Genomic DNA, 24,164 nt, shown 5'->3' on the forward strand with positions numbered 1-24,164 from the left:
GGGTGGGGGTGGTTCGCGGGTAGGCTGCCCCTTGAGAGCACAGGAACTACGCTTCCCGGCGTGCACCAGGGCAGGAGGGCCTCTCCGGCGCCGCCAGAATCTCGCAGGTCCTGCTGGGAGTTTCATTGACCTTCGCGCCCCATCCAACTTCGACTCCACCCACCTGCTCAGCCCCACCCCCTCTGAGAGCGGGTGGCCGGGCGGAGTCCCGCGAGGCGCTATCTTCTTCTCCTCATTGGTCTAGCTTGGCTGCCACTCAGGAGTGAGGAAAATAAGATACTTACTGATTGGTGGATTCTGTTTGGCGCCAACTAGGAAAGGGGCGGAGCATCGTTGGTCCCAGTGGCCAGCTATTACCGCGAAAGCCACTCGGCTGCGAAAGCCCGGGAGGGAGCTACTGATTCGTGTAGTTCTCTACGACCCAGGACTGGGCAAAGGGGGTGAGAGAAGAGCGAAGAGAGTGTGGGCCCGGGCCGTTGTCTCGCGGCTCTTGCCCGCTCCCCCTTCTCGACTCGAAGAGTTTGTTTGGATTTAATCTTCAGGTTGCCGGCGCCCACCCGCCCGCCGGCCTCGCGGGGTGTGAGGGAAGCACCCGTGCTTGTGGCTGGCGCCTGCCGGGTCCAGACGTCTGCCCGTCCGCGCCACTTGCCGGCGGCAGCCGCATCCCTGAACCGCGAGGTCGTGTTTGTGTTTGACCCGCGGGCGCCGACGCGGGGCGCGCGGCCGAGGCCGGTGCCGGCAGGGCGGGCGGGCAGGCGAGGCGGAGGGAGTCGTAGCGGGAGCACTAGGAGACCGGGGGCCGCCATGGAGCTGGGCCCCGAGCCCCCGCACCGCCGTCGCCTGCTCTTCGCCTGCAGTCCCCCGCCCGCGCCGCAGCCGGTCTCGAAAGCGCTGTTCGGCGCGCCGGCGGCGGATGGCCTGTCTCCTGTCACCAATCTGACGGTCACCATGGACCAGCTGCAGGGACTGGGAAGGTGAGCCGGGCCGGCGAGCGGCGCCCCTGAGAGGCCGGGCGGGGAGGGTGGGACCTGCGGACCCGGCGCTCAGCTCGGGGCCCGGCTGGGGCCGCCATGCGCACCTCCCCGGCAGAATGTTGGCGGAGAGGCGGGCCGGACTGCCAGGGATGCCCCCTGCCCAGCAGCCCGCCGGGGGCCTGGCTTCCCACCTCATCCCTTTGAATTGCTCCGAGCCCTCCATTTCCTGTTCCAGGAAGCTCTTTGGGATCTTCCCCCACGAGGAGAATTGGGCCTCCGGCCTCACTTCCACCCTTTCCTGAACCGCTGCGCAGGGTCTTGGTTTCCTGCGAGCTTTGTTCCTTCTCAACAAAAAGACGTGGCATTTTCTTTCCCCACATTTGTGCGGGATCGTGGCACTCCCTTGGCTCCTACACGTTCCTGCTGTTCATCCCCTCTGCTTTTCTAAGGCCCGGCTTTTTAACTAAACTTTCCATACTAGAAAGTTCTGTGAACTTAACAGCGAGGGGAAAAAAATGCATCCCACAATGTTTTCGGGCAAAGCTGCTTTTCTCACATCTTGGTCGTCTCATTTTGTAATTACTTAGGTCTTAGTTTCCCCAACCTGTGAAAAGCAAGGACTCCTGCCCTGTTCGTCCCTACTTTTAGCACAGTACCTCGACTATAAACTCATTTGGAAAAATATCCCAATGTTCATTTACCATAGTCAGTACATCCTACAATGTGTCCCAGAGCCAAGCGCGTCCACTCTTTTCTTTTCTCAAGTGCTACCTGGGTATTCTGGGTGGCAAAGAGGGGATTGAGTCCTGGCTTAGAAGTGATGATGGTTGGAGGCAGCCTGGCTGCTTCATGTCCCATTTCCTTTATGTGACCTTTTAATTATGTCTTATGCATTACTCATTTGGAAGTATTTCTTTTGATTTCAGTGAGTATGAGCAGCCACTGGAGGTGAGAAATAACAGCAGTCTACAGAGAATGGGTTCTTCTGAATCAACTGATTCAGGTATGCTTTTGATTTCCAAACATGTAGGATTTGTCTGCTGTGTGGTGAGCAATGTTGGGAATTTCCTGAAATATATCCTTTCACCCCAGAACTTTTGTGAGAAGTTAAGTGAATACAGAGAGAAGTCTTGGCATTGGGTGACAAACACTTCAGAACCATAAAGAAGCCTTAAAGAGGCAGTTTGTTAAGAGAAACTAGTGTCTGGTATCTTCAAGGGAGTGATGTATGTTCACTCCTGAAGGATGAGTAGAGTAAAATTCACTATACCGACTATAAGTGGCATTCAGAAAACCTTTTAAAATAAAGGGTCAGGATGGCAGTTCTCAAGAATGTAAATAATAAATGCTGGTAAGGATGTGAAGAAAAGGGAACAATTAATATGGGATTATTAATTAGTATGACCATTATGGAAATCAGTGTGGAGTTTCTTCAAAGTACTAGGAATGGAATGGAACTACCATATGACTCAGCTATATCATTCCTTGGTATATCTTAAAGAATTATAGCAGCACAATTTAAAGTGACCTATAGAACCAGCCTAGGAAGCCATCAGTAGATGAATGGATAAAGAAAATGTATATATACACATTGGGGTTTTTCCCTTCAAAGGCATAGACAGGTTTATTTAGAAAAGTAGATACATATTCAAGAAGAATACGGGCATTCTCAGTAGAGACTCATTTGGAGTAATACAAGAAATACACAAAGAGAAGGTGAGCTATTTCCAAAGAGAGACAGCCACACAGAGTTTATTCAGCCATAAAGAACCATAAATGATGTCATTTATAGAAAATGGAGGATTGTGTTAAGAGAAATAAGAGCCAGACTCAGAAAGTCAAGGGTTGTATATTTTCTCATGTGAGAGCTAGAGAAAAAAGGAAAGGGGGGCATTTCAGGAAAATAGGGAGATCAGTAGATTAAGGGAACAGGGAGAGGAAGTGGAAAGGAAATTACTGAGGAATGAAATTGACCAAATTGTTTTATGCATAATTGAATATGTCACAATGAATCCCATTGTTATGTATAATTATAATGTACCAATAAAAAATTGAAGACAAAAACAAGGGTCAAATAGTTAAGTATAATGGAATCATTCCAGAAATCCTGCCTTGAGGAAATGTGCCAGTGCATATTGTTCTACTTCATAAATACATGTTTCTGCATGATTATACCTATAAGAGTTATAATGTTAATATTATTATACTGATAAGAGTATTTGGGGTGTGGATTTTTCCAGTTAGGGAACCACAAGAGGAAATCTATTAAAATGTAAACTGTACAGGCTTCTTAAGAACTGGAGATAGGCAGGGTGCAGTGGTGCATACCTGTAATCCCAGCAACCTGGAAGACTGAGACAGGAGGATCACAAATTTGAGACCAACCTGTGCAACTTAGTGAGACCATTTATAGTACTGAGAATCAAGCCCCATGCCTCACACATGTAGGTAAGTGCTCTACCACTGAGTCCCAACCCAGGATAGGATTCTTATTTGTGGCCTTGAGGCAAGCAAGAATATCAGGAGCAATAATACATGTGCTGACATATAAATAATGCTAAGCAGTGTGTGTTCCCCACTTGCCTTTGATATGGAGACCTTAGTATCATTTTGTTAAAGGCAACAAATACTTGGCCTTAGATGTTATGAAAAATGATTGTATTTTTCATACCCAAAATAGGCATATGAGTTGACCACACAAAAATGCTTGAATAATAATTAATCCAGAAAAGTTTTATCCTTTCCTTGGTTGGAACTCACAAAAGATTGTGTGGGTCACCTCCATCTGAATAACCAAAATCACAGTTCCCTATCCTAGGGATTGAATCCAGAAGTATACCCTCTTTGTACTTTAAGACAGGGTCTCACAAAGTTGCCCAGGCTTGTCTTGAATTAGCCATCATCCTGCCTCAGCCTCCTGAGTAGTGAGATTATAGGCCTGTGCCACCTTGACCATCTCTCTCCTTGGGGGTCTTATTCCTCTCAGGAGTATTCACAAGTAGGAGAAGAGGGTTAGTGAATATACTAAATGTTGTATATTTATTTTAACAACAAAATAGTGTTTTGTGCATTGTTTCCTGAAAAAAATTTTTTTATTTCTCACAGGTTTCTGTCTAGATTCTCCTGGGCCATTAGACAGTAAAGAAAAGTATGTATTCAGTGTTCAATGTTCTTTTTCCTTTCTTTCTTTTTTTTAAACCAGGGATTGGATCTAGGGGTGCTTAGCTACTGAGCCACATCTCTGGCACATTTTATTTTTTATTTTGAGACAAGGTCTTACTGAGTTGAGAATGGCTTTGCAGAGTTGTTGAGGCTGGCCTCAAATTTGCAATCCTCCTGTTTCAGCCTCCCAAGCACCACCACACCTGGCCTAGGGGGTTAAAATTAATGAAGTTTTTTATACTCTAGACAAGAGCCCTAGGGTTAGCTGTTCCTAGTGAGACACCTGGATCTTAGAAATAATCTGGTATCTTGAAAATGAGGAATTTGTGTCAGCAGTTTTCTGAATTTGCCCTCCATTATTTTAGCTGTAATTTAGGTGTTCTGTTTGGGTCTCACTTGCTCTTCCCTCTGGCATTAAAGCCTTAAGACAATGAATATTTTAAGAGAAGTCCAAGTTTTTGTTTTTTACCTACAAGGCTACAAGTATTTTGGGAAGCTCTAAGATTCTAAGGAGCAAGAAAGCTTCAGGACTTTTCTTATCTTTTGCTTAAAATGGGAGTCTGTTTGGTCAACCCCCTCTGCAAAGTATAGGCTAAAATCAGTGTCAACCCCCTCCTCAAAGTAAAGGCTAAAATCTGCTATTATGAATACCACTTTCCTTGCTTAATTCTCATCTTTACCTTCTGATTTCATTTCAGCCTTGAAAATCCCATGAGGAGAATAAATTCCCTACCTGTAAGTTCCATTATTTCAGACTAAAACCTGTTACCTATCCCCTAGCTTCCAGCTTGACTTTGATAGGAGACTTCAATTTAGGAAGTGAATACTGCTTTTCTGTAATCTCATAAGAACTCAAGACATTGCCTAGAGCAATTTCAGCAATGGCAGCCTCTTGAGAACTTTGTCTTCTGGTTTTATAAAACCAGGAAGGGTTCTTTTTATGGAAAATTTTGTGGTGGGGGGGCACATTACTGGGTATTGAACTCAAGGGCACTCAATCACTGAGCCACATTCCCAGCCTTATTTTGTATTTAGAGACAGGGTCTCACTGAGTTGCTTAGTTCTTTGCTTTTTGCTGAGGCTGGCTATGAACTTCCTGTCTTAGCCTCCCCAGCCAGTGGGATTATAGGCATGTATGTGCCACCACACTAAGAACTGAATTTTTGGGCTGGGGTTGTGACTCAGTGGTAGAGCGCTCAGCTGGCATGTGTGAGACACTGGGTTCGATCTTTAGCACCATATAAAAATAAAGTAAAATGTACTGTGTCTATCTACAACTAAAGAAAAAGATTTTTTTAAAAAAATGAATTTTCCATTGAATATTTCTTTACATACTCTATTCCTCTTTTTTTTTTTTTTAAACTTCAATAGCTGAAGTTCTTGGGATGTAGCCCAGCTCTGAAAAGAAGCCATTCCGATTCTCTTGAGCATGACATCTTTCAGCTCATCGACCAGGATGAAAACAAGGAAAATGTGAGTGTGGCATCAATGTACTAACTCAGGATAGAGGTGAAACCTGCAAGTGTCAGCAGCTTGCAAGAGAAATGACTGGGGCTATTTTCTGCAAATAAACCTGTTCAAAATCATGTGTAGTCTTTGGAATCAGAGAAATGTGGGCTTGAATCTTGTTTCTTCCTAATTGTGTGACCTTGGCAACCTCTCTTAAGACTTCTTTGTGTTTTTTTATATAAAATAATAGTAGCAGTACCTTTTTGTTCCATTGAAGGGATTAAATAAAATTATGTATGTGGAGAATTTAAAATGGTAGTTGGCAAGCTGTAGATGTTGCTCAGATGATAGCTTCGGGAGTAATTAGACCCACAAATAGTTTATCTGGAACAGTCTTCCCAGGCCTTCCTTCTTTGCCCTGACCCTGGGGTGAGTTGTAAGCTCATAACTATTTAGAAGATGAGGGTCAACAAGTTCTAGAGAATCCTAGTAACTGAAATAGTGGCTTGGAAAGTGAACTTGTTGTTCATCCAAAAGCCCAGCTGTACCCTGGCCTGGTTTTCTTTGTCAGCCTTCTCTCACTGTATTTCCATATTTGATTGATCCTGCAGATTTATTATAAAAACAACTGCCTCCATGAAATCTCATAATTCTGTTTATCCACTTAGAATATATCATGAAGGAGAATATGAAAATGGGTTCCTGCCTTGAGTGCTTGGAGCAGTGCCTTGCTTCTTCTGTGTAGTGCTTTTTACCAGGCTCAAACTACTGACACCTGGTTCACCAAACCTGGCTTCTCATAGAATTTGCCTACCTAGAGTTTGTTCTAAAAGGAACGACAGTATAGGTGGCAGTTAAAGAGATTCCTTAAGTTGTCCTGCCTGGCTTCAGTATCTTGGTCATACAATTTAAACTTTAAGGCCTAGTTTTCTTATCTGTAAAAGGGGAGAGAATCATGTATTTGGTTAAATGAGTTAATGTACAGACAGTATTTAGCTCTGTGTCATCAATGATGATAACTGAGATATTACTATTACCTCTTTTAGCACTTAATAATAAGTTCTTTTCTTTATTGGGTGGGGGTATGCTGGAGATCGAACCCAGAGGCATCTAACCATTGAGGTATATCCCCATGCTTTTTTTTGAGATAGAGTCTTGCTAAGTTGTTTAAGGCCTGGCTAAATTGCCTAGGCTGGCCACAAATTTGCAATCCTCCTGCCTCAGCCTCCCAAATTACTGGGATTACAGGCAGGTACTACAGCATCCAGCTGGAATGCAGTACTAATTTTAAGAGGGAAAAAAATTGTCTCAGTGGTAGGAAGAGGTAGAAAATATAAATCCTAGGTGAAAAGTTTGACTTCTGCTCACAGGCAATTATACTATAATGCCATTGCTTTAGATTTTAGAAAGTTTTTGATTTAGCTTATCATTTGTAGTATTTTTTTATTCTTTGCAGATACTATATTAGGAAATAAGGTAGGACATAAAAAAGATGCTGCTGAATTTTTTATTTGCTTTGTGGTGCTGGGAATTGAACCCAGGGTTTCATACATGCTAGGCAAGTGTTTTATCACTGAGTTCACTTCCAGCCCAAGATGCTACTTTAGAAGTTAGCTGTTGACAGCCCTGAACTCTTAAACAGATTCAGTGTTGTTTTGGAGTCAGTTACAAAAGTGATCAGTACCCACTCCCTTGCCTGGCTTCCCAAGTTATAGCTGAGCCCTAGAGCTGTATATTGTAGACAGTAGAAGATGTCTCCACTATACTGTCTTGCAGGAAGCCTTTGAGTTTAAGAAGCCAATAAGACCTGCATCTCGTGGCTGCCTGCACTCTCATGGACTTGAGGAGGGTAAAGATCTCTTCGCACAGAGGCAGAACTCTGCCCCAGCTCGGATGGTATGTGCTCTGGCTTTCTCAGGGGAATTCCTGAGGGGAAGAGAGAATTTAAAAAGTACTCTTGCCGGGCATGGTGATGCACACCTGTAATTCCAGAGACGTGGGAGGCTGAGGCAGGAGGATCACTAGTTCAAAACCAGCCTCAGCAACTAAGCAACTGAGCTTTCAGATTAAAAGGGGCTGGGAATGTGGCTTAGTGATGAAACACCCTTGGGTTCAATCCCCAGTATTTAAAAGGAAAAAAAGCACCCTTGACTTTGTCTTTATTAACCAGATTGTCAAACATTTTTAATATTTTTGCTGTAGCTAGAGAACAGACTGGCAGAAGTAAGAGTGGGAGATGGTTTGTTAGTGGGCTTGTGCAAGAAATATTTGTCCTTGCCAATTCTGGGAAACTGATCAGGTAGCATCCCAGATGCTTACTGTATGTATGGTAGGATTGGATTATATGTTACTTAAAACTTGCTCTTTTATAAGACTTCCTAATACTTCCTAAGTACTAAGATATTTTCCAAAGAATGATTTTGTTTGGAGTAAGTATTTGGCTGCTTCGAGTTGAGATATTAAGAACTATTATGCTGGGGCTGGGGATGTGGCTCAAGTGGTAGTGCGCTCCCCTGGCATGGGTGCGGCCCAGGTTCGATCCTCAGCACCACATACAAACAAAGATGTTGTGTCTGCCGAAAACTAAAATGTAAATTAAAAAATATTAAAAAAAACAAAACAAAAAAACTATTATGCTGCCAAGCATGGTCATCCCTGCTACTCAGGAACCTGAGGCAGGAAGATCACAAATTCAAGGCCAGCCTGGGCAATTTTGTGAGCCCCTGTTCTAAAAAAAAAAAAAAAAGGAGTTCAGTTAACCCATCATCTACAGATTGCTTAGCAGTTTGTGGGGCCACTTATTTCAGGGCTTTTTATTTTCCAGGTAGAGACTTTATTCTAAAGTTTCCTACTGTTGACTCAAGTGCAATAGTACATGCATGTAGTCCCAACTATTTGGGAGACAGGCTGGAAGATGAGAAATTCAAAACCATTCTGGGCAACTTAACAAGATCAATATAAAGGGCTGAGGATTAAGTGATTAAGTGTTCTTGGGATCAATCTCCAGTTTTACACACACCAAAAAAAAAAAATGTTTCCTATTGTTGACCTGAATTGGGTCAGCTGACAGAATCTACACTGAAGAGGCCCAATTTAAACGAAGTGACCATATTAGGTTTCTGGGTTTTTCTGGGAACTTGTTTTCTGGTGTTGTTTGTGGCCTGAAGTTCTGGTTTGGGGCCAGTATTGACTCTGTCTAGCATTTGCACAAAGTAGTCTTTAGGGTTTTTTTGTTTTTTAGGTGGACACAATATCTTTATTTTACATTCATGTGGTGTTGAGGATCAAACCCAATGTCTCATGCATGCTAGGTGAGCACTCTATCACTGAGCCACAATCCCAGCCCCCAAAGAACTCTTTTATGTTTTTGTTTTGAATCTTCATAAGCTTGAAAAGTAGTTGGGATTACCTCATTTGGCAGGTTAGGATGTACTATTAGGTTGGATGATTAGCCAAAGGACACAAATAGCTCATCAACCACGGTTTGACAAAAATCTCACATTCCCAAGCACACAATAACGCTGAGATATGGGTGTCAGAAACTAAATATCTTAGCCAGGCATGATGGCACACACCTGTAATCCTAACAGCTCAGGAGGCTCAGGCAAAAGGAAAGTGAGTTCAAAGCCAGACTCAGCAACTTTTAGTGAGGCTCTGAGCACTTAGTGAGGCCGTCTCAAAACAAAAAAATAAAAAAGACTGGTGGTGTGGCTCAGTAGTAAGTGCCCCAGAGTTCAATCCCTGATAACAACAAAAAGGCTAAATATCTTTAGTGTGTGCTAGGGACCAAACTACCAGGATTCCCTGTGGTCACTTGGACGTCCCTAATTATTAGTGCTGAGGATGCAAACTGAAAGAAAGCAAGTGCTAGTTTAATTGGTTTGGTTGTGTCAGGGGTATTCCTTTTTAGTCACCTTCATCTGTTTTCCTTATAATAGCTTCTTGGTATGGAAAGAACACAGTTTTGTCAAGAGATTTGGCTATTTTTTCTACATTATCTTTGTACCTAGGGATCCCAGAACCTGCCTCACAGTAGTGTGAGCTTTCAGAAGGTACCATTCCATGATAAATTTGCCTACCCCTGAGGTCTGCTGGCTGAAAAACTGCCAGTTTGCCCAGGGTAAGCTCGTGTATACTTAGGTAGGACCACAGATAGCCCAGAGCTTAATTTATACTGGGAGTGGACAATGTACTGTCAGAACCAGAGTAGGCTAGCTGTAGGCAGGATGGACCACTCAGAAAATTGGAGGGCCATTAAAGAACTAACACATTCATGCTCCAAGGGGATTTGGTTCTTTTTTTTTAATATTCTTTTTTTTTTTTTTTTTTTAAGAGAGAGAGAGAATTTTAATATTTATTTATTTTTTTTTAAGTTTTCGGCGGACACAACATCTTTGTTTGTATGTGGTGCTGAGGATCGAACCCAGGCCGCACGCATGCCAGGCGAGCACGCTACCACTTGAGCCACATCCCCAGCCCGGGATTTGGTTCTTGAGGGTATTAGAACTTAACATTGGAGCCAGACACAGTGGCACACTCCTGTAATCCTAGCAGCTTGGGAGATTAAAGGAAGAGGATCTCAAGTTCAAAGCCAGCCTCAGCAATTTAGTGAGACCCTATCTCAAAATAATAAATAAAAAGGACTGAGGATGTGATTCTGTGGTTAAATACTCCTGGGTTCAATCCCTGGTACCCACAAAAAAACTTAGCATTGGGATTGCCTTGTTAGAAAAAAACATATCTTATAAACTTTTTTCTCTGGCATGTAGATTTATGATTTGTGAGTGGTTTTTTTTTTTTTTTTTTTTTTTTAGTGTTGTTTATTGTTTGCTTTATTTTTTCTCTACACTGGAAACTCAACCCAGGGTCTTACACATGCTAGGCAAGCCGTTTACCACTGAGATACATCCTCAGCTCTCTTATTTTGAGACAGGGTCTTGCTAAGTTGCCAAGGCTGACATCAAACTGGCAATCTTGCTTCAACCAAACAGCAAGCTCTTGTTTATTTTATAACCCATAAATTTTGTCTTTTAGCTTTCCTCAAATGAAAAAGAGACCAGTGAGCCAGGGAATTTTGTTCCTCTTTTTATGCCTTCATCACCTGTGAAAGCTACTTTGTCTGATGAAGATGATGGCTTCATGGACCTTCTCGATGGAGACAATCTGAAGGTACCAATTGTGTGTGTTTGTGTGTGAGAAAGAGAGAGAGATTGAATTCCTACCTATTCTAACCACCCCCGAGAAGACATCCATATGGTCTTCCTTCCCCTGAAGGAGTTAAATAATCTATGTGTGAGAAACATGAATTAAGGACAGTTTAGGACTAGCTGCCAAGTGGTGGCATAAAGCTGAAAGGACCTCCTCAAGTGTCCTCATCAGAGATACTTTTAGTTTGTTTGGATATCTAATTAATTGATCCTCAGTGTCAAAAAAAAAAAGTTTCTACTCAAGTTAATTTGGTTTTTGTTTGTTGGTTTGTTTTGCAGGACTGGGGAATGAACCCAAGGACTTGCACATGCTGGGCAAGCACTCTTGCCACTGAGCTACTTAGCCCAGGCCTTTTTATTTTAAGACAGGATCCCCCCAAGTTGCCCAGGGTGGCCTTGAACTGGAGGTAATGCCTCAGCCTCCTATTTAAACTAAGGTTAATCTTTATTGGATCTATTTAAGATCACTTTTCCTGGGGTGGGGTTATGGCTTAGTGGCAGAGTGCTCACCCACATGTATGAGGCACTGGGTTTAATCCTCAGCAACATATAAAAACAAACAAATAAATAAATAAAATAAAGGTACTGTGTCCATCTACAATTAAAATTTTTATAAATAAAATCACTTTTCCAGGCTGGGGATGTGGCTCAAGTGGTAGCGTGTTCGCCTGGCATGCGTGCGGACCGGGTTCGATCCTCAGTACCACATACAAAGATGTTGTGTCTGCCGAAAACTAAAAAATTCTCTCTCTTTCTCTCTAAAAAATAAAATAAAATCACTTTTCCTCTTTTCTTAGAATGATGAGGAGACCCCATCATGCATGTCAAGCCTCTGGACAGCTCCCCTTGTCATGAGAAGAACTACAAATATTGTAAGTGTTTTCTGATGTGTCTGGAGGGAATATTGAGTATTTAGGCCACTTTAGCTATCTCAAGTCTTTAATATAAGGTACTAGGTTTTCTTAGATCATTTAACTGACAGTGACCTGAACTATACTGTAAAACATGTAAAGACATGTAATTCCAAAAAGAACTGTAGCAGATTTGCTTTTGGGGGGTGGGGTGGGGGTGGGAATTGAACCCAGGGGTACTTTACCACTAATCTACATTACCAGTCCTTTTTTGAGACAGTGTCACTAGTTGCCGAGTCTGGCCTCAAATTTGTGACTTTAGCTTTCTGACTTGCTGGGATTGCAGGCCTGTGCCACCACACCTAACTGAACTATAGCTTTAAGGCCATTTATGGATTATACTATGGTATGCATAGTATAGTAATCTATGCATACCATGCGTCAGCTGAATACATATTCTTTTAATACCAGGTCCATGTGCTAGGCCCTACAAGTTTCTGGGGCCAGATGATCCGACAATGTCTGTTTCCTTATTTTGGGTTGGTTTTGTTTTGTTCTGGTGATTTAATTCAAAGGTGCTTTCCACTGGGCTACATCTTTTTATTTTGAGACAGGGTCTCACCAAGTTGCTTAAGGCCTTGTTAAGTTTCTGAGGTTGGCCTTGAACTTGAGATCCCCCTGCCTCAGCCACCTGAGTCACTGGGATTATAAATGTGTGCCACTGGGTTGGTTTGGTTTGGTTTGTAATAGAATCTTGCTGTATTGCTCACACCGGGCTCAAACTCATAATCCTCCAGTTCCTGCCTCTTAGGTAGCTGGTATTACAGGTGTGCATCACCATGCAAGGCCAGGATTAATTTTCTACCATCACAGGAAGCTGTTGATTTAAGGGCCATTCAAGATAACAGATTTTAACGAAAGATGGATGTGTCTCTTTTTCTCTAAGGGCAATCGATGCAAGCCATTTGACTCCCCTTCCCCGTGTAGCTCCAGCACTCGCACTCGGTCAATGTTGAAGAGAACAGAACGATCTCAAGAAGAATCTCCACGTGGTAATACAAAACGGAGGAAGAGCATGACTGGAACCAATTCTGAAGTGGTAGCTAGTCCAGAGAAGACCCAGGAGGTTAGTTGTACAGGTTCTTTTTTTTTTTTCCCTAGGAGAGTGATACAGTATTTCTTAATTCTAAAATTTTTATTTGGCAGCTCTTGGAACTTGTAATTCTCTTGCTTCAGCCTCCCAAGTAGCTGGGATTAGACGCATGCACCAACACACCTGACAGACTATATGTTTTTGGTTTTGCTTTCATTTATATCAAGTGTGTCTATATTATTTTTAATTATCTGTAGAGGCGCTTTTTTTTTTTGGTAGATGGACAGAATACTTTTATTTTTATGTGGTGCTGCTGAGGATCAAACCCAGTGCCTCACACTTGCTAGGCAAGCACTCTATCACTGAGCTATGGCCTCAGCCCCAGAGGCTTCCCCTGCACCGCAACCCCACACACTCTTTGATCAAGCTCAGGGTCTTGTGCATGCGAGGTAAATGCTCTACCACTGAGCTATACCCTGGGCCCTATAGCCCTTTTTAGTTTTCATTTTGAGACAGGGTCTCACTAAATTGTTCAAGTTGCCTCAATTGTGAGATTCTCCTGCTCAGCCTCCCAAGTACCAGCAATTACAGGAATGTGTCACTGAAGCATTTTTAAGATAACTAACTGTATGACTGCTTCCTCCCTCCCTCTTTCATACTAGGGATTGAACCCAGGGGTGCTCAACTGCTGAGGCACATCCTCAGCCCCTTTTTATATTTAATTTAGAGACTGGGCCTTGCTAAATTGCTGAGGCAATTGAACTTGTGGTCAACCTTCCAAGCTGCTGGAATTACAGGTGTATATTACTGAGCCTGGCTCAAGATGACTGCTTTAAAATCCTTGTCAAATTATTATTCCAGCCATTTGGGAGGCTCTAGGCAAGAGGATCACAAGTTTGAGGACAGTCTCAGCAATTTAACAAGGCCCTGTTTCAAAATAAGGGGTAGGGATGACGCTCAGTGGTAAAGCATCCCTGGGTTCAATCCCTAGTACCAAAACCAAAACAAATAAAATCAATCCTTGTTAGATAATTCCAACATATGCTTCTAGTGTTGGCATCTATTGTTTTTGTAAGTCAGGATTCAATTATCGTCTACATATTTTGAGTTTTATGTTATGAGGCTGTGGTCTCTATAAAGCTGGTTTAGCAGGCTCCCTCTGATATCCAGTGAAGGTGGGGAAAGAAATACAAGTTCCTGGGGCTAGGGCTGTAGCTCATTGGTAGAGTGCCTGCCTTGCACGTGTGAGGCACTGGGTTCGATCCACAGCACCACATAAAATTAAATAAACATATTGTGTCCAACTACAACTAAAAAAAAATATTTAAAAAAAGAAAAAGAAATACAAGTTCCCAAATTCTATTGATAGTGCTAATAAAGGAAGCCTTCAAATGGTATAGAAATGGGCAACAGTAAAAGTTTTTAATTTAAGTCTTCTCTTTATCATGCTCCAGGTGAATGTTCCAGTCAGAACCCTGGCTTCATTCTCTACCTTTGATTTGTTACAGATTCTACACCAGTCTTTATCCTTGGCACCTTCCCCAAAAGGGACCATTGAAAACATTTTGGACAATGACCCAAGGGACCTTATAGGAGATTTTTCCAAGGTAATTACAAGCAGAGCTGCTGTGGCTGAGGGATAAAGGGGTGGAGGATACCTAGGATTTTACCCAGCCTTTCTGCCTCTCCAAGGTGGTTCCTAGGGTGCCTTCAAGGAGACATTAAAATATATAAGCAAGGGAAATTAACTTGGTTTCTCATAATCAGGTACATGTTGGTCTCTGAGTGCTGATCAGTGGGTTCAAATAGGAAGTCACCTTGACTCCAACTCAAAGATCAGACTCTTTGGGAACTGGGTATCTCATTAAAAAATAGCATCAGGAGCAGAAATAAATTTATAGCCTCACTACAACTATGCATGTTATAAGGTTATCTCAGAAAGTAGTGTTAGTAGGTGTGTGGTAGCACAAGCCTGTAATCCCATCTGCTCCAGAGGCTGAGGCAGGAGATTACAAGTTCCAGACCTGGGCAATTTAGCAAGATCCCTATCTCAAAAGAGTGGGGAATGTAGGTCAGTGGTATAGCACCTCAGGTCCATCAGGAGGAGGGGGGACAGTTATGGGTTGAGACTGAATTGCTTCTTTTCTCAAAGAAGCATGGCCTTTGAGGGTAAAGACCTGAAGCATTGTGAGGGAGGGTTCTCTGCCTTTAAGCTGTAACAAAATACAAGGGTGGCATAGGGAATATGTTGGCAGCAACTTGTTTAACCATATTTGACTTGAGGATTGCCCGATCAATCTCTTATTCGTTAAGTTAGCTAATCTAATATTTATTGAAGTGCTTAATGTGTTAGGTATAGATTCCTAGTTTCTTCCCTAAAAGAACTTAGCATATGTTTGGAGACCTAACACATGTACCACGTGATTGAAGTAAATGTCAGTGAGGTGAAAGCAGTAGGCTATATAAATAATAAAAAAGGGATTTGTCTTAGCTAGGTTATTGGGAGATATGGCCCTGGGCTGTTGGTATTTTGCCCAGATGGGTTTTGAGGGAACAGGAAGGAGTCTGAAGGGAAGAATAAGCAAAGACAGGTGTATCCTCACTTGTAGAGCCTTCAACTTGGAGTTAATTATCTTGTGGCTGTGCATGACCAAGAGAGTAGATGAGTTCTTACAGCCAGCTGAACTGAATAATCTGATGTACTTGTCTTCCTTTTGAGATAGGGCCGAGTCACATTTTTTCTGTTCCCTTGCACCATGCAAGGCCTCACAGGTGCTCAGCAGTTCAGTGAGGCAGTAGTCCTTTCCCTGTGTTTCTGTGCTGTTCACTCTGGTTAAAATGAGGGTTCCTGACAAAAGCAGGAGGAAATGGAAGTTACTTAAGGCTTCTTGTTCACATCTGGCCTACCAGTTGGGTGCCCTTAGATAAACTGCTCAGATAAGGTCTGAACTTTGGAATAATGCACTGGATTGGTTTGTGTGAAAATTAAATGCAAGACATTTAATTTTCTGAGTTATAGCTCAGTGGTAAAAGCACTTGCCTTGCATGTGTGAGGCCCTGGGTTCAATTCTCAGCATCGCATATAAATAAATGAGTAAAATAAAGGTCCATCAACATCTAAAATAAAAAAATATTTTTTAAAAAAAGATGTTAATGAGGGCTTGGATTGTGACTCACTTAGCATAAAGATTGTGTCCAACTACAACTAAAAATAAATTTTAAAAAAATGTTAATGAAATGCCTGGAAGAATAATTACATATTTAGCCTATACTTATTGTTCAATTAGAGCTGCCTTCTACCAGGACGCAATATAAATGTAATATTTAAAGGCTTTCAGATTTGATAAATATCTTTTTTCTTTTTCCTTTTTCTTTTTTAAGGGTTATCTTTTTCATACAGTGTCTGGGAAGCATCAAGATTTAAAATACATTTCTCCGGAAATTGTAAGTTATCTTTTTCGAACCTGCCACATGTGGGATATTTAGATCTTCTTATTCCTGACAGCAAAGTTGATTTCCTAATCTTTCTCTCCACAGATGGCCTCTGTTCTAAATGGCAAGTTTGCCAGCGTCATTAAGGAGTTTGTTATCATTGACTGCCGATACCCATATGAATATGAGGGAGGCCACATCAAGGTATGAATTCTTGAATTCTGCTATCTCGAGAGAGCATAGAAGGAGCCATAGGCGAAATCTGTGATTTTAATTAATTTTTGGTGCCAGGGATTGAATCCAGGGATGTTTAACTGAGCCACCACATCCCCAGCCTTTTATACACACATACATACATACACCACTGAGTTGCTTAGCACCTTGCTTTTGCTGAGGCTGGCTTTGAACTCATGATCTTCCTGTCTTAGCCTCCTGAGCTACTGGGATTATAGGCGTGCACCACTGTGCCTGGCTTGTTTTTTATTTTGAGACAGAGTCTTGCTGAATTGCTTAGGGTCTCGCTAAATTGATGAGGCTGGCTTTACACTTGAATCCTCTTGCCTCAGCCTACAAAGAAAGTGTATGTGAAAGGCACTTGACTCCTGATATACCAAATGAATGTACTATTCCACTCTCTACCACTTAAGCTGCAGATGCTCTCTCTATTTTGTCCCTGATACCCTCACTCTTAAGGCAGTTTTCAGGTAGTACACCTTGATGTATAGGCCATTCAGGGGGACCTTACAGGGTTCTATGATGAACACTCTTGGGCTTCTGACTAGGAGAACCAACTTGCCCTGTATCTGAACCAGGCCTCCTGAGTTTTTAGTTCATTCAAGCTGCCTGGTAGGGGGACATGTGGGGACACATTTCCAGGAAGAATGGAACTAAAATAGTGATAAGGTGATATTAGTGTTTGCCACTATATTATGGCTTTTGAAAGTCTCCAAATTTATATATACTTAGAAGTCATATAACAGAATTTGAGTGACCCATTTCCAGTCTACATGTATCTTACTATTCTATAGGCCTATGAAGCTCCATTAAGATATAAGGACCAGGTGGTTTACTATACTGTTGTGTCAAGAGACTTGTAAAACCACAAACTGGTCTCAAGAACTATTACTTCAAGATGACACATGCAGATGCTAATGGCATCTGGTGCCTTTATAGGGTGCAGTGAACTTGCACATGGAAGAAGAAGTTGAAGACTACTTACTCAAGAAGCCCATTGTACCTACAGATGGCAAACGTGTCATCGTTGTATTCCATTGTGAATTTTCTTCTGAGAGAGGCCCACGCATGTGAGTACTGCACAGAATGAGGCTCCAGGACAGAAGCCCCGTGTTGGTTTTGTGGGACATGGTGTGTGGCTTGCACTTGAACCATTTTGATTATATATAACCTTTGTTTTTCTAAATTCTTTCTTATTTAGCAGCCGATTGACCTTTTTTTTTTCCTTTTGTGAACAGCCTCCTTGGGTATAATTTATAGGCTTGACCTAATTTCAGTTGCAGAGGATTTTCAGACTGTTTCAGTCCATCACTGTTAATGATGCTAGTGTTGTCCAGGGAGTATTTCCCATGAATCCAACCTCTTTTCCTGAGTGGCTTATTGTTGGTCCTCTATACTGGCTCTTCCAATTTTCCTCACTGTCTCTTTAGTACCAAGGATTGAACCCAGAGGTGCTTAACTTTGAGGCACATCCCCAGCCCTTTTTATTTTTTGAGACAAGGTCTCTAAGTTGCTGATGCTTGATCCTGCCTCAACCTCCCATATTTCTGGTATTTCAGGTGTACTCCAACACACACCCAGCTCTCCTACTCTCTTTAGTTCTATCTGTGGGGCTGCTGGTCTCATGACATCCTTCAAGTGATTGTTGTTTATGCAGATAACATGAAAGTGTGATGTTCTTGCTGTACAACTTAGTAGAATATGATTGGGCTGGGGTTGTGGCTCAGCAGTAGACACTCGCCTTGCTTGTGCGAGGCCCCGGGTTCAATCCTCAGCACCACATAAACATAAATAAATAAAGGTATTATGTCCAATTACAACTAAAAAATAAATATTTAATTATTTTATTTTTTCAATATCTTTATTTTACTTTTATGTTGTGCTGAGGATCAAACCCAGTGCTTGACACATATTAGGCAAGCACTTTACCTTTGAGCCACAATCCCAGTTCCCAAAAATAAATATTTTTTTTAAAAAATTCAATATAATGCTTTAAAACATTTGATGATAGGAGTGCATAAAAAAGGATTGGAAGCCTGGAATGTGGCAGGCATCTGAGGCAATAAAAACCCAGCAACAGGGATGTGGTGACTCATGCCTATAATTCCAGTGACTCAGGAGGCTGAAGAAGCAGAAGGATCACAAGTTTGAGGCTGGCCTCAGCAATTTAGTGAGACCCTGTTTCAAAATAAAAAACACCAATATAACATAGTAAAGATACAACAGTGAGCAAAATCAGCAAGGACCCTGCTGCAGCGGAGGTCACAGTGGTGAGAGAAATAAGTTGATCATGTTAAGTCCTAAGAAAACAAGGACATATGGTTAGAGAGAGGTAGAGCAGAGGGTTCAGCTTCAACAATAGCCCAGGATAAACTTCTGATAGGGCCACATTCTCATGCCACTTTGGGTTGTTGGTTTTTTTCCTCCCTTTAGTGCTAGAGATCAAACCCAGGACTTCACACGTGCTAGGCAAATGCTCTACCACTGATAAATACCTCTAGATGGGCACCCTGTTTATTTTGAATCTTTTCAAAGCTCAAAGGTTGTAGTTGCATAGACTTCACCTGATTTCATCAGTTGCTAATATTTACCAAATTTGAGTGCATATATTCCTAATATGCACAATAGGAACTTGACACACATGGCCATTTCCCCAGGTCTTTCAGGCATCTGTCTCCTAAGGATAAGGACTTTGTTTTGGTTTTTTTGTTTTGTCAGTCCCCACCCCCCAAAGGAAAAAAAAATACTAGGGATTGAATACAGGGAACTCTGCCACTGAGCTACATCCCCAATCCTTTTTCTGTTTTGTTTTTGTTTATTTGGTTTTTGTTTTTGCAGTACTAGAGATTGAACCTAGGGCTTCACACATGCTGGGCTAGTGCTCTACCACTGAGCCACATCCCAAGCTCTTTTAATTTTTTTTTTCCTTTTTTATTTTGAGAAAATAAGTTGCCCAGGCTAGTCTTGGACTTGTAATACTCTTGCCTTTGCCTCCTGAGTTGCCAGGATTACTAGGCTCAGTAGGACCTTGTACCTTCTTGACAAGCACTAATCCACATCGCTATCCCTTTGCCCTTCATTAATACAAAATCAGCCAGGCATAGTTGTGCACATCTGTAATCCCAGTTTAAAAGGGCTGGGAATGTAACTCAGCGGTAAAGCTCCCCTGGTTAATTCCCAGTACCAAATAATAATAATAAAAATAATACTAAACGACAAAAAGGTGATATTTGAGCAAGACTTAAGTTCATTTCCAAGTAGACAAAAGGGAGACAATCTAACAAATATATAAATTGTGTATTATGTTAGAAGGTGCTTCAGAGAAAATTAACGCCAGATTGGGGGGGGGCTGGGGATGTGGCTCAAGCGGTAGCGCGCTCGCCTGGCATGCGTGCAGCCCGGGTTTGATCCTCAGCACCACATACAAAGAAAGATGTTGTGTCTGCCGAAAACTAAAAAATAAATATTAAAAAATTCTCTCTCTCTCCTTTAAAAAAAAAAAAAGGCCAGATGGGACCTCCCAGGCAGATTGGAAGAACAGCAGGGGGGCCAGAGTGGGGAGGGAGCTAACATAAGGGTAAAAGCAGGATGCTATAAGGACTGCAGCTTCCTGCGGGTGGTGGGGGGCAGTAAAGAACTACCAGCCAGATGAGGTTAGTAGGAGAAAAGCATTCAGTGTTCACTCAAAGCATTGGATGCAAGAAGATGCCCCGTGGCTGGTGTAGGCCTAACCTATTCAAAAGGCATGGGTACAGAGAATCCCACTAAGAGAATAGATGAATGAAGGAGACTGGTCAAGGAGCATGTTGTGCAAGCTGGCTCAGAAGCCAGTGCCACACATAGTGTCCATGGAGATGCTGGGCAGGGTCAGATACTAGGAATGTTTGGAGAAAAGAGGCTTGGGGAAGAGACCATCTACCAGTACTAACTGTACGTGCTCACGTGGTCAGGAACTTATAGTTTGGTACTGGTTAACTAGATAACATTTTATCTTAGGAATAAATGAATAAGGCTGGGAAGATAAGTATAACTGCTTTTTATTGCATTGTCTTCTGTTTTTCTATATTAGTAGGGATAACCTTGCATTGATCCTTTTTTTCCTTTTACTAGGTGCCGGTATGTGAGAGAGAGAGATCGGCTTGGTAATGAATACCCCAAACTCCACTACCCTGAGCTCTATGTCCTGAAGGGGGGATACAAGGAGTTCTTCCTGAAATGCCAGGTAAGATGGGCTTTCTGGAGGGCCTGTTTCCCACCCCCATTTTGGACCAGTGGGTCTGTCTGGTGGTCATCACTGTGTCTTGCCAGGGGCCTGAGAATAAGTTGGGTATCTGCCCTGCACAGAGGGCTCCTGTAGAACGCACTACCAGCATCTCCGTTGCTATTCCAAGCTCATAGCTCTGGGCAGGGATGGAGCCAGATATGAGTGTGGGGCAAGTGTTCCCTAACTTCATCCTCTCCTGTCCCCTCCTGTCCCCTTAGTCTTACTGTGAGCCCCCCAGCTACCGACCCATGCACCATGAGGATTTTAAAGAAGACTTAAAGAAGTTCCGCACCAAGAGCCGGACCTGGGCAGGAGAAAAGAGTAAACGGGAGATGTATAGTCGTCTGAAGAAGCTCTGAAAGTTTTGGCACCAGAAAGCAGCAGCCTGGGCCTCCCTCCCCCTTTCATCTATTTGCTGCAAAGAAACTTGAGCAAAGGGGCCAGCTGTGTGACATTTGGAGAGAAAGCCTGGGACATCGTGCCTGAAACCTACCTCCCACACTCCCAGGTTGGAGCCCAGAAGAGGCTGCACCTCTTCTATCCCTATAAGATGTTCTCTTTCCTCATCAGGACTGTCTGCCAAGGCTGTGCCATAGTGCAGTCCTATCTCCTCTTCAAGTTGTTTTCCCTACAAATGGATGAAGCAACTGGGGCCTTATTGAGTTCTGGGCTTCTCTGATGAGGGGATGGGTGGAGGAGGGGAAAGAAGAAGTAACACAAACAGAAATGCTGCTGGCCAAATACCAAAGACAGCCTGGGAAGGAAAGATCTTTATGGGATAACCCGTATCTTAATTTATTCAGCTTCATCAATTTTTTTTTTTTTAACTCCTGGAGACTTTTATTTTACTATTTCATTAAGTCGAAATACTGCCATTCTAGGTAGGGTTTTATCATCCCAGGGACTACCTCAGCTTTTAATTAAAAAAAAAAAAAAAGGAAGGGAAGGGTAAGAAAAGGTAAACCTATTGAGTTGTGGGACAACAGAGCTAGGAGCTCATCACCCCCAGGAGGCACTGCATACTGGGGCCGCTGCTATTAAGTCAAGGACTGAGATACTGGTGGGAGTGGGCACTGGACTCAGGCTTGGCTACAAGATATAAGCTAAACCTCCCAGACCTGCCTCTGAGCATTATAATCTATATGCGGGGGAGGTGTTTTCCTGCTCTTCCTCACCCCAGTTCCCTGTGATGTTGACTGGTGTAGGAGTCAGTCCGGAAAGCACTTCAGGCAGCTTCCATTGGGCCACCCCCAGGCCTGTGTTGGAATGTCTTAGTGTAGGTATCCAGGGTAAAGGGTGGGGATGGGTGGGCTCCATAGGATGGGGAAGGGACATATCCATTAAGTGTCCTATTATTACTCTGATACTCTCTGGTAACTTTTAATTTAAAAAAAAAAAAGTCATTTTATGAACCAAGGAGTATCAAATCAGTGTTGGATGGGCCACCCCAGGGAGGGGGCAAGAGCCCCTGGGTGTTAGGAGGAAGGAGTGGTTCCTGGCATACAGATAACTGTATAAAATGGTTCTCAGGAGGGAGCTTGGTGGATTTTGAAGGTAAAACTTTCTGGGTTTATCATGTTTTAATTCAAGGGACAGGGAATGATGAATCATCACCAGTTAGTCCTTATCTAGCCCCATGGAAGTGTTGGTCTTCTCAAGAGAATACCTCCCATCCAAGGAGCCTTGGGGCTGCCTTAATTCTACACAGGCCTGTTTGGTGCCTGCTCATCCCTACCCTCCAGCACCAGCCTCCTTACCATCATTCCATTGGGGTATAGCCAGGATTCTCCTACAAAAAGAGTCAGTCTCCCCTCTTACCTCTGCTTCCTATTCTGGGGGTGGGGAGGGAATCAGTGATATTGGAGATGACTAGTTGCTGTTTTGGGTTTGAGTTGCATTTGGATATAAAACAATCTTGTTGGAAAATATGTGGGGAGGAGGGGAATGGGGGAAGGCCTCTTCCCTTACATGTCAAGATACATCCCAGTTGGTCTCTGATCTTGTTTGTAGGTGTTCTGTTGGTTGAATGCCTTAAGGGGGGATGGCTTTCAGATTGTACCAGCTTACCTAGTATTGTTAACCAACTGGTGCAGGCTCTAAAAATAAAGTGATCTTGAACCCTTACTCTCTGCCTTGTTATTGATGGATTTAAAAGGGATCATTTCCCCATGTATTTCTGGGACTACACTTTAATACCAGTGTGTGGAGCAGCTACATTTCCTGAAAACAAAGGCTCTGATAACAGCCCAACTTCAGAATTGACTGGAACAGTCTCTACTTAGTATCCTGAGACCAAAAACAAATGTGGTTCATGTTGTCAAGGTGAAATGGGTATATTAATTTGCAAGTGGTGAAATTCCAGCAACTGGGGAAGCTGGAGTAAGAGGATCTCAAATTTGAGGCCAGGGCTGGGGCTGTGGCTCAGAGGTAGAGCGCTCACCTACCATTGGTAGAGGCACCCGGTTTGATCCTCAGCACAGCACCACATAAAAATAAAATATTGTGACCACCTATAATTAAAAAATATATATATTTAAAAAAATTTAGAGGCCAGCTTTGGCAATTTAGCAAGACCCTATCACTAAATAAGACATTAAAAGGGCTGGGGATGTGGCATGGTGGTTAAGCACCACTGTGTTAAATCCCAGTACAAATATTTAATATATATATATATATATAAACTTGGTAGAGGACTGGAATAGTGGTACACACCTGCAATCCTAGCTACTCAGAAAGCAGAGGCTGGAGGGCCACAAGTTTAAGCATACTGTAGCCTTTTTTTTCTTTTGGTACTAAGAAATGAACCCAGGTGCTGGGGATGTGGCTCAAGCAGTAGCGCGCTCGCCTGGCATGCGTGTGGCCCGGGTTCGATCCTCAGCACCACATACAAAAACAAAGATGTTGTGTCCGCCGAAAACTAAAAAATAAATATTAAAATTCTCTCTCTCTCTCTCTAAAAAAAAAAAGAAAGAAAGAAATGAACCCAGGGGTGCTTTTTCACTGAGCCACAACCCCAGACATTTGTTTTTGAGACAAAATCTCACTAAGTTTTTCAGGCTAGCCTCCAAATTTGTAATATTGGTGGTGCACGCCTGTAATCCCAGTGGTTTAGGAGTCTGAGGCAGGAGGATTATGAGTTCAAAGCCAGTCTGTCTCAGTAAAACCGAGGTGCTAAGCAATTTGGTGAGACCCTGTCTCTAAATAAAATACAAAATAGGGCTGGAGACGTGGCTCAGTGGTCAAGTGCCCCTGAGTTCAATCCCTAGTACCCCCATACCAAAAAATTGTAATCCTGCCTCTTGAGCCTTTGGGATTACATGTGTGTGCCACCTGGCCTGCCCTAGACAAAGAGACCCTACTTCCCTACTTTGAAAAAAGGACTGGGGGGTGTAGCTCCATGATAGAGTGCTGACTTAGAATGTGTTGAGGCCCTGGGTTCACTCCCCAATATGAAAAAAAAAAAAAAAAAAAAAAAAAAAAAAAAAAAAAAAAAAAAAA

At 42.7% G+C, this 24,164-nt stretch overlaps 1 protein-coding gene across 2 annotated transcripts; it reads left to right on the top strand.

Moving 5' to 3' along the window:
• The first annotated feature begins 337 nt into the window (after positions 1 to 337).
• On the top strand, positions 338 to 22,790 carry Cdc25a (cell division cycle 25A). Of its 2 annotated transcripts, XM_015489325.2 has the most exons (15): positions 339 to 974; positions 1,901 to 1,977; positions 4,080 to 4,122; positions 4,835 to 4,871; positions 5,508 to 5,609; positions 7,362 to 7,481; positions 10,620 to 10,754; positions 11,590 to 11,664; positions 12,590 to 12,769; positions 14,245 to 14,343; positions 16,118 to 16,180; positions 16,274 to 16,372; positions 17,342 to 17,472; positions 20,513 to 20,624; positions 20,885 to 22,790. In XM_015489325.2, exons 1-15 carry the CDS (start codon positions 805 to 807, stop codon positions 21,023 to 21,025), a joined length of 1,584 nt encoding a protein of 527 aa, XP_015344811.1. In that variant the 5' UTR covers positions 339 to 804; the 3' UTR covers positions 21,026 to 22,790. The 2 variants fall into 2 exon arrangements, with proteins under 2 accessions (XP_015344812.1, XP_015344811.1); XM_015489326.2 differs by lacking the exon at positions 7,362 to 7,481 and having other exon boundaries at positions 338 to 974.
• Positions 22,791 to 24,164: the final 1,374 nt, after the last annotated feature.

The sequence above is a fragment of the Marmota marmota genome, unplaced genomic scaffold (assembly GCF_001458135.2).
Source record: "Marmota marmota marmota unplaced genomic scaffold, marMar, whole genome shotgun sequence".
In the NCBI taxonomy this organism is placed as follows: domain Eukaryota; kingdom Metazoa; phylum Chordata; class Mammalia; order Rodentia; family Sciuridae; genus Marmota; species Marmota marmota.

Coding starts and splice junctions, on each gene's coding strand:
- Cdc25a (XM_015489325.2), top strand. CDS start 805: ATGGAGCTGGGCCCCGAGCCCCCGCACCGCCGTCGCCTGCTCTTCGCC. Junction 1,978..4,079: donor TTCTGAATCAACTGATTCAG/GTATGCTTTTGA, acceptor TATTTCTCACAG/GTTTCTGTCTAGATTCTCCT. Junction 16,181..16,273: donor AATACATTTCTCCGGAAATT/GTAAGTTATCTT, acceptor TTCTCTCCACAG/ATGGCCTCTGTTCTAAATGG.